At 50.1% G+C, this 10,605-nt stretch overlaps 1 protein-coding gene across 1 annotated transcript; it reads right to left on the reverse strand.

Moving 5' to 3' along the window:
• Positions 1–8,615: 8,615 nt before the first annotated feature.
• LOC100898531 (nucleotidyltransferase mab-21) lies at positions 8,616–9,906 on the reverse strand. The gene has a single exon (XM_003738024.2). It carries the CDS (start codon positions 9,904–9,906, stop codon positions 8,803–8,805), a length of 1,104 nt encoding a protein of 367 aa, XP_003738072.1. The 3' UTR covers positions 8,616–8,802.
• Positions 9,907–10,605: the final 699 nt, after the last annotated feature.

A 10,605-nucleotide genomic window follows, 5' to 3' on the forward strand; every position in this document is an offset into this window, starting at 1 on the left:
CGTGTTTTCTGCTTCCTATGTGATTCGTGGTGCCTCCCGGAGTCCGAATAAGTGGCACCTGGGAAAACTGCTCCTGAAGCTCTCGGAAGAAAACGGCTCCGCCCGAGATCCGTCACCAGATGTCTTCGACGTGCCTCCAAATCGCAATCGATTCCATTTCCATCGGATTCAAGATCCTGATTGCGTTCTTGAATACTATTCGGTTTTGGACGACACGCTCGTCGAATGAGTCTTCATCCCTGTTGTTTTTCAACAAATCGACTATGTCAGGATCCTATTCCCCCAGAACAAGATCCGGCTCGCTCTGAATACAAGATCAGACCTGTTCGCTCGTCTGTCAGCCGCCTTCGCAAAACCGAGCGTCGATTCGACATTGCTCGGACCGCTCCCCTTCGCCAGGTCCTAATCATCTAGAACTGTCTACTCCTTGACCTCAGCATCGGCGAGCGTCACTTCTATTTCCAAGAAGTCTTTCAGGGTCCGCTTGCTCGCCCATAGCCCACCCCATCCATCCGCTGTCGGAACACTGTGGGGAGGAATGTTCCTCTGCACTAATTCATCACACCATATTATATGCGGCTCCCGCCTGTCTTACGTTCCCGTGGAATAAATAAACAAGTATCTGTCGGTAAATTGCGGTGTGAAGTCGATGCTCTCGAGCGGCGGCTAAATACGCGACTTCCACGCTTGACGGCGGTCGAATGGGCAGGCGGTGTCCCGCTTTAGAAATAGTGGTGACTACGACGTGAAGAGCGGAAGACAACGAGTTCGTCATAGCAAGACCGTAAGTCGTCAAGAGAACCATTATTTCGGGTTGTCTCTGTCTGCCGCCTCGCAGCTCTCCTCCCTCCCGCTGATTCAGCGGACAAAAGCCCGCTTTGGACCCCATTACTCCACATCGGAGTAGGTGGATTGGACATATATCTATCTGGAGGCCGTCAGCCCCAGTCGTGGACATTCGAGCTCTTATTCTCTTCCGCTTGCGGGAGAGGAGCAAAGCTCATCGCACCCATATATGTAGGTTTTCGTGCGCATCTAAGTCCCTCCGAAAGAAACGAAAGGGAAAAAGCTTCCGGTTTCAAGATTTCCAGGTGACTGAATAGTGAAGAGCGCCGAGGCGTCACGTGTTCGGCATAAATTTCGTTTGGTGGTCGAGATTTTCAAGGAGCTTTTCGATTTAAGCGAATTCTTCTTTACTAGAGCTTCCTTACTTCCTCCCTCGAGTTTCTTCTCGTCGTCGCCATCGAAGGAGATTTCGCTCTCGGAGCGAAAGCAACTAAGGTGGAAAATCGCGATTCGCTCCGCACGAAGCCTTCAGGAACGCCCTATATGGCCATCGTCGTATATGACGAGAGTATTCTCCGTTCCCGCCGGGGAAGACTTACCTACATCGGAGCGAGTTTGACTTTCCTTCTAGGGTCTCTGATTCATGTTCAGACTTAAGTAGAAAGGGTCCAGCCGCCGGAAACCGAAAATTCAAAGGAAGGGCGACAGAAACGTGCTCCGCAGATCCAAACGACGGAATCTCTGCATAGAAATTCCTCACATACATATTCCGTTCGATGGTGAATGACGCTCCCGGGAAATCCTTCGAGCGGCTCATCATCCAGAGGCCCGCTGCAGAATCATGTTCCTGACGCCCTTACTTCGAGAACGACACCGAGATACTTGGAAATTATTCATCCGTGCGAATCTAGGAGCATGTCTCAAGACAGTTGCCGATGTAAGTTTCTCGCTCAGGGAATGAACTTGAGAGATCTCCGTCGGAGTCACACATGAGGATTTCTACCCTGAAGGTGCTGGAAGGCCAACCGATTCCAGGTCTGCTCCCAGGCCCACGATCTTGGATAGGTCTGAGCGTTCTTCTAGGGATATTTCCCGGAAATTCGCGGGACTTTTCGAGTGCCATAGACTCTTTCCGGAGAACGCGCTCCGAATGCCGCGAGATTCTGCGGATTCTATCCCGCATGCGATGGAAGTTCAAGCCAGATCCTGGTTATTCCTCAATTCGTAGAGCCACTCGGAGCGATGCAAATCTGAGACCGAGTGAGCGAAAATCGTTCCGGCGATCTTTCTCGCGAACCTGGTGAACCCACACTCGGAATCGGCTTCTCGGAGTACTCTGCGCGCTTCTGACGTGATTGACTCGTAACAGGTTCTCTAAATTCGTTCGGCTTGACAAGAATAGCAGCCGCAGCAGCTACCGCAGATTTACCCATATGGAACTCTTCAAGCCGCGAAGCAGAACATTAACGTTTAGTTTGCCTCGAGGAGGAGCCGCATTCAAAGCCGAACGGCATGTCTGCTACCGAGCATGTAAAAGCCACCAGAATGGAGGAGGAACGGAAACATTGAGCGAGATGGGTCTATGCATGCATCCACCTTGGTAGAGGGACGGATAGTGTTCAAAATAGTCTCCGAGCAAGGATGATTCATGCGGCGATTTATCGCTTCCGATAGAAGAGCTCTCGCTGATTGAGATCGACAATAAATCGCTAGCCTGACGAGTAGCGCCTAGAGGGGGATTGTCTTAGGATGAGATCCTTCTCGCGTGAGGTCTGAACCCAGATCCAATGTTTTCGACCTCATCCGCTGTGCATAGTCGGTCGAAGCGTCTCCAAATACTTTCCATTAAGGAAAAGCTGAGGTTTCCGTTATTCATATCGGCCATCCTGGCCTGGTATACCGCTCATCAGAGTATTCGTCGCTGTTGAGGTAAGCACCGGAGAGATCTGATGAAAAAAAAAGTGACAGATCAGGGGCACCGAGCCAGATTCTCGGTCAAAACTCTTCAGATAGATCCTCCTCCAGCCGGTCTCTGATATCAGATTTCAATCCGTGCCTCTACCAAAACCGCCGAGGGCGATGCGCCGATGACATCCGTGGTGATCTGTGCACCCATCACTGAGACAAACATCTGCTACTGGTGTGAAACTGCTCATCACTCAAGAGAGCCGAGATTTGCTTGAGGTTACGAGAGATATCTTCCGAATCGGTTCTCTCCACCGACTGACGACTCAACGAAATTTTCGAAAGCGGAAACCGGGCGACAACTATCACTAAGGAGGATATTCAATCATTTGTGATATTTCACTCGTTCCGAGGCATTCCTGATATAGATGAGTTGCTGAATGACAGATTCGGAAAATCGAATGATCAACGATAAGGACTTCCTCCCTATAAAGTCGATAATTTTGATCGAGAATCATGATTCCAACCCGCAGCCTATGTCACCAGATCTGTGTTTCTCTGGACTTTTTGATCGAATGAGGTAACGCTTGCATCTCGAGATTTCTTGGTGACAAGTAGGTGCGAGCAGTGGTGTGAGCCAGTCTCGAGCACTCTTCGCTCATATCAGGAGCGGAGATCTGGATGAGAAAGCGACAGAACAGGAATGCAATATGTTGAAACCTGAGGCGGTCAGCCAGCTAGACGAGAAGCGCTCGACTAAACAACCAGCCAGACATCGATAGATAGTGATCTTCGCGGGACGAATGGATGGATAGATAGATGAAGAGGAAAGCCGGTGACAAGCGAGCGACAATGTCAGCGGTGAGATTTTACTTCATACAGACGGCTCGAACTCAACAACGAGAATTTTCTTTCAACAACAGCTCCGACATCGCTGGGTCTTCGCTTCGGTTCACTAGTGGAGTCAAAGTTTCCTACTATTATCGATTCGAATTAATTCGAGATGAAATCACGAAGAATATCCGGTTTGATTCTCTGTTAGCACTTTGCCGACGATTCGAACTTCCTTACCCGAGAAGTCTAGGTACCTGAGAACGGAACCGGAAAAATATTTTCTCCTTGTTGGCCTCCGATATCGCCGCGGCTGTCCCGACGAGGACAAAATATCCTCAGTTGCACACTTGAGCGGTCGTCCCGAGTTGTGCTTAAGAGCGTTCCTCCTCGGGAGTGCTGGGATGCTCGGAGCGAAGGAAAGCGGGAAGAAGGAAACGGGGCTGTGCCGGGCACGGGATACTGAGGCTACGCGGAGAAAGAAGGGAGGGATGGAGTGAGCACCATCAAGCCACCCGTCGAGCTCGAGTCTAATGGCGCATAATTTGATTGTAACCCCTCGCGGAGAACGCTCTTGGGCGCAAGATGCACTGAGCTGAGCGCTGTCTTTCTCCTCTTCGTCGCTCATGTTCACTTGCTTCGCCATTTTCTCGACGACGGCGGAAACTCTTCAAACATCTTATGTGGACTCGTCTTTGGTATTTGAGCAGAAACGATTTTCGCTAAGTGCTCAGTGTTTCGAGTCCGACACTTGTTCGCGCGGACGAGGCGCATCTCGAAGTGCAGGGAACACTCTACATAATAAGATTTTTGATGGCCAGCGCTCTCCACCGTCTCCGACTTTACAACTTTATACCTGCATTGCGTAGCCTCGCACGCACTTCTCGCGTCGCGTCGTCCCAAGCAATAAGCTATAAGTCATTGGTCCGGCGGCCATGCCGATCCCGAACAACGCTGGCCGGCTTGCGGGTAATTGAGGTTTGTTTGCTCATATTCGTCATTGACTCGCCGCGCTAGGAACAAGGTTCTCCTCGGTTCCTTTCTCGGGAGTGACTCTCGATGTCTCGTAATCCCGATCTACTAAAATCCGATGCCATGTGTACCCCATGCTGTCCGAAGGCGTTATCTCGACGAACAGACAATGCAAGCAGATTGAGCGCAATCACTTGCAGTCACACCCTCGCAGTCGCTCCAGTCATGTGTGCGTTTGTTCTTTGTATGAGAGTGTTCTGATGTGTGCTCACGGAGCACTCGTGTGTTCATCGGGGGCGATCGATTGCTGGCCTTCCCCAGTGGGGGAAACTCGGCCAGAAAAGCGCTTTTCAAACTCTTCCTGCCACCCTGGGGCTTGATTGAGACTTCGTTGAGATCCTGGAAGAATCGTTCAGGAAAATTCGAATGATTTTATGTTAATTGTGGACAATTGTTTCCTCCTGGCTCCATATTTGCTCTTTCTCTGAACGGAGTTTCGTTGATCGCCGTCGAAGTAAGACCAACTGTGCATCCCTTACTCGCCCAATTTGGCACCAGGAGCAGGCTGGGCACTCTCCTCAAGCCAGCGAGCTACTGCGGATCCGTCGCCGCTCCCTCCGAGGGAGCAGGCCAGTCAGTCCGTCACTCACGCAGTCAGAGCGTAGAGAGGGGCGCAGAGGTGGATCGCTGTAACGATGTTACCCTAATTCAATAATAGCCCACCAGGCTGGATCTGAGATCTGTGAATCTATGTATGTATGCCCCTCTGAGTTATTCCATCGGCGCTGTTGGGGTCGCCCTATCGAGGGCTACGCCTTTGTCCATTCGCTCCCTCGCTCGCTCATCGTATAGCTGTATCGTTTGCCCCTAGACTGCGTCGACAATGACGGAATGGCGGCTACTCCCGGAATCTGGATTGTCTCAAACTCGCAAGCCTCGTATGCGCCCCTGCTGTTCCCTGTCGGCCGCATGCTCGCTAATTCGCTCCCTTGGCTTTTCTTTCTTGTTTCGAATCTGATGCGCCGTTTGGGGAGCGAGAACATCCGCCGCTTCCGCCTTGCTCTCGATGACTTCCTTATGATTCGACCGAATGGTGGAAACTGCGATCGCAAAAGTCGCTAGAGCGAGCGGGCCGTGATCAATTGGATGTGAGCTTGATGTTATTTGAATATGATCCTTGACGGAAGAAATCCGGATGTTGTTCTCAAGTAAAGTGTCCAGCGACCCCGCGTGCTGTAATCCCTTTCCCTCGAGACGAAATAGATGCAAATAAAACAAACATTGCTACTTCTGGAATCACAATTGCCTTACATCGGAATCTTCAGAATAGATCACACAGGACGTTTCTGCTTCCACGCGGTCGGCCACATCAAAGCTGAGATACAGAAACCAGACATTCTGATTCGAGTCACACGCGGAATATTTCAGTGAGCACAGAAAGATGGACAAAAATGAAGCAAACAAACAACTTTTCCAAGTCACACGAGGTTTGGGTCGGGGCTTGGCTCCTCTCGGATCCGGATTTTCTTCGGATTCTGATTTCGGATTTTTTCCGGATTCCGGATTCGGCAGAATACTCACAATCGGTCATTTTCTCTGAAATCCTTCTGAAACACACTCCACGAGGATAAAAGCCGTGGATAGGACTTGTTGTCGATCACCGGAACGTACCGCGCGCGATCCTATGAGACTTTTCCGTTACATGAGCGCTTTCCGAGGATCATTCCGAGTTTCGGGGCGAGTTTGTTCCAACGTCGAATTCTACGAAGGGAATCTCCCTACTTATTCTCAGTACATTGTCCGATTGATTCCCAAATTCTGAAGCTTCTTTCCATTCACCCATCCCTTCGTCGACTGAGAGGCTCCCGCCCGAAGAATCCCACGTTTAGGTAACGCATATCGCCAACTAGCCGTCATCAAGCGCGCAGACTCGATTCATGCTTGACCAGCCAGAAAGTGTGATAGCTCGCAACGCACTGAGATCAATACTTCATCGAGACTCTCGATCCCGATGGAATTAGGCGAAGTATGGGCTTTTGAATTGTTTACCCCATCCGAGTGACGCCTAGTCAGTGGGAGGATACTATTGGAGGTGTTTCGCGGTTGAGGATTTTCGAAATGAGCGATAAACTCGAGCTCGCATCAACTTGTTGGGGAAACTTTGAGAGGATTTGATTAGGGAAATCTAATTAGTGAATTGAAAAAGTGAGGGCGTTTCGGTATGCAATGTCGGGCCAGAATAGCGGAGCATCATTTCGAACAGAGGGTTATCGGAGTATAGCGCGTGAGAACAGCGCAGACTCGCAGCAGCTGGTGACCGAGACCATACTCGAAGGCGCACGAGAGATACCACGACCAGCTCCACCAGTCAACGCTCGCCAGCGTTCGGACTGCATGCTGATGGTGCCCGTGAGGTGAATCATTTGGGAAAAGATGCACCTCCAACTGGAGCACTGGCTTCCTCTTCACGAATTCGGGATACACATTGTGTACAATGCTTGTTCCGATACCTGAGAGCATCTCCATTCCATCGATAATCGCCATTTGATTGTTTCGTTGCCTCTTTCACTCCCGATGTTCGAAGACGAGATTCCAGGGCTGCTGGACGGTTCAACCACGACGTACGAGAAACTCACCTCCCGGAGTACGGGCTCAATTTTGAAATGAGATCATTCAAGGAAGCCCTCCGATTGACTCCTAACATCGACGAATGTCTGACGCAAGCCGGGCTACGTCGGACTCAAGATACCTAAATCCCATGATTGATTCACGGTTTTCTGCCTTCGAGTCTGCATCACGCATTTGAAGCACGATTTTATTCGGATTCTGGTTATTTTGTTCGAAGTCGACATTTGTTCGCAATGGATAATAATGAATCCTATACCTTCGTGAAGTACTGACTCTCCTTCCTTCATTCTCATCGAATAAACGAATAAAAACTTGGTATTCCTCACAATCAATATCGAAAATTCGTTCCTTAATATCATTCTCTACCTACGATACCCAATCAAGAATTGATTCGTTTCTCCCCCTATGCGTCAAGATTTCACACTCACGCATCGGGAAATTCCGCTCGCTCGTCACCGAACTTATAGCAAATTCATACAGACTTTCGCTCTTCATTCATGAATTCTCAAATCCATATGCCGACGGGAGCATACCTTGGCTAACGCGGAGACAAGATCCCCGCTAGTTGGCGCGAGAATACACCTCAGAAAAGCTCGTGGAAACGGAATTAGAAGCCAGCAATTTTTTTCTGAATATAGTCAGTCTTGAGTCTCTTCGCGAAATGACATCTTCAGCCGGCACGCCTTCCGGAAGAAAGTCACGCGTAGACTTGCGATTTGAACCTATTTTCTGTTATCGACTTTTTTCTGAACAAGCTAAGACAAGTCATTTTTTTCGTATCGTACATTCGACTGTGACGACTTCTGAACTTATCGCTTCTTGTTCCTTTCCCCTCGAAGGATTCGGCGCTACTGCGAATGTCGTCTCATTCTCGTCTCGTCTCGAACGATAATTCAGTCATTCTCTCTAGAATACGTATGACGCGCCGATCGCGATTGAGCAATACAGCTTCACCTGCTTCGTTTTGTTGGGAGATTCGCGTTCAGAGTTCCAGAATAGCTCCTCTCGCCAGCATGGTAATAGGATTAGCTGTCACAAATACCGCTTCACAGTGATTGATCAATTCTGAACGTCTTATATTATTCTAGCGTATTCAATGTGCTTCAATAATAATTATAGTTACGAGGATGATGAAAATTGATGATTCGGAGGAGAATCGATCGTAATTCGTAATAGTCGTCAGAATACGCTAATAACTCCCTTGACAGAAAGAGAAATGAAAGCGCCATCATCCCGATAATAAATATCTCTGGATAAATGAATTCTAGTCTTCGAAGATTCCACAGCGGTGTGCAGAACATCACAGTTGAATGTTTTCAGTCGCCACAATCCAATTCGAATACACATCATTACATCGAACGAGTTCCCCTATACTTTTTGGGTAAAAATGTTTATCTAATGACAGCAACTGTGTGTTTTGTGTGTTTGTTCATGAATTCATAATGGGGAGGAATAGAGAGACGGTCCCGTAGAGAAAAAAATACCTCTGACACACGTTCTCTCGGTGGGTTTGAAGCGTCTCCTCGGCGAGCTGAGGCTGGCCACGCCCTTTCAGGAGCTTCCTCCCTCCGGTCTCCGTCGAGAAGTCGTTCGATAGCCACATTTCGGATATCCCTCTGCGTATTTTGTTCCCTTGTCGTGGTCGGAGACTTCAATGAGCTTCAATGTGAGGAGGTCCTTTCACAGTTCTTCCAAAGATCGTGGATTCGTGAGGAGTTCCCGCGTGAGCCGCCACGTTTGCTTGGCGGCGCTCTCGAGAGCGGACGCGGATTTCCCCTTGAACAGATCCAAGTGCGGCAGAAAATAGTGAGGACACCGTCGACATTGAAGACACGAGATGAGCTGCAGGAATATACCGTTGATTCGGTCCCCTAAACAGGTTTCCTCCCAATCCTGATCTCTAGGATGCTTCTCGCACTCGTAAAGCAGCAGGGTTTTGAGGTGGTAGGACGTCACAGGGTTGCCGGGTAGGTCGAGATGTCTATCCCTAAGCGTTTTGAGCAGGCTTAGACATCTCCGTCGGCAGCCACCCGAATTCAGAAGGCGGTTCTCGGCGTCGAGAAACGACAAAACCCAAGCGTCGCCCTCCATCGATGACTGTTTGCCTTGTAGCGTCACGCACTCTTTCGACAGCAGGTCGAAACCCTCGGCTTTGACTTCGGTCACGATTGCCGGTGAAGGCCACGGAATCTGCGGCAACGGCCAATGAGTCGCGGATCTTGGCCACAGACCTGCGCATCTGAAAGCCGGTGTAATCTGGACGACATAACGCTCCCTGATCCTCAACTTGACTTCAGTAGTGTCCGAGATCATTTTGACGCAGTCTCGATACGCCGACTTGTCACACGCCTGTGCGACAAGTGTTTGGAAGCGAGATCGAATCTTTCGCGCTGATAGGTAACCGGACGCGGTGATGAACTCTACCCACAGCGACATAGATCTTTTTCTACCGTCGGACAATTTGAGGACGGCGCACCCAGGAAGCGAACCGTCGTCCACGAAGTTGAATACCCCCATCTGATTTAAGTAGAGGATCACTTCAAACTCCGTGGGTGAGATGACATCAATGCCTTCATAGCGGCCGTGGCCCGTCTCGGAGAGCGAACTGACGAATCGAGGCTCCTGGACCTCGACTTCCTTCAGGACGTCCTGTACAATGCGGCAGACTTCGCGAAGGGTTTTGGCGATGCCGATCTTTCTCGCCTGGACCCTGTCTCCGTAGAATTTGTTCAGCTGATACAGCAGACGCGATTGCGCCCCTGTCATGTCTTGTGGCACTAACATTTGCAAACTTTTCAACGCGAAACTAACACACCAACAACAATTCCACTCTCCTCGCCGGGAGACCCGTTAGTCCCTCACGTGATGGTCGAGTTATCCCGTCGATCGGAGCATCCCTCCTGAGATTCTCCCGAAGTATCGCACTCGCACGCGGATCGGCGCCACTCCTTTTCCCGGAGCTCGCGCCGGACAGCACTCGGTGATCCTTTCCTCGGTGAGAGTGGTCACCATTCACGGTTCAGCGGAACTATGCAGCACCGTTTTCTTCCACAGCGAGGAAGGGGTTTTTTCCTCCTTTTTTTTCCACGCTCGATCCCGCTATGGGGTTTCGCAATCGGGATCCTTCCTTGCTTCCTCGAGGCGGGAGGCCCTTTCAGATATCGATCCCCCGAAAACTCGTCCACCATTTACGTGTTTCCGCCATTTTGTTGGTCGAGCGCGCAGAGAGAATCCCCCATGATGCTTATCCGTGCACTTGTCCTAAACACCATTGGAATCGCGATTTGGTCGCTTCGCTTTCGAGCTTCCTCCTCGAGCATGGAATCAGTAGATCCGAAGGCCCCATGGACCGGCTTGGTGACCACATATTCTCCTGTGAACCATGGAATTATTTCTGGGCTCGCGGTCGTACGGGATGTTTTCAGTCCACAAGGGGAATCACTGCACTCGCAATCGGGAACGGTATTCGCCGCAGACGGATCG

The sequence above is a fragment of the Galendromus occidentalis genome, unplaced genomic scaffold (genome assembly GCF_000255335.2).
Source record: "Galendromus occidentalis unplaced genomic scaffold, Mocc_1.1 scf7180000075756, whole genome shotgun sequence".
In the NCBI taxonomy this organism is placed as follows: Eukaryota; Metazoa; Arthropoda; class Arachnida; order Mesostigmata; family Phytoseiidae; genus Galendromus; species Galendromus occidentalis.

Coding starts and splice junctions, on each gene's coding strand:
- LOC100898531 (XM_003738024.2), bottom strand. CDS start 9,906: ATGTTAGTGCCACAAGACATGACAGGGGCGCAATCGCGTCTGCTGTAT.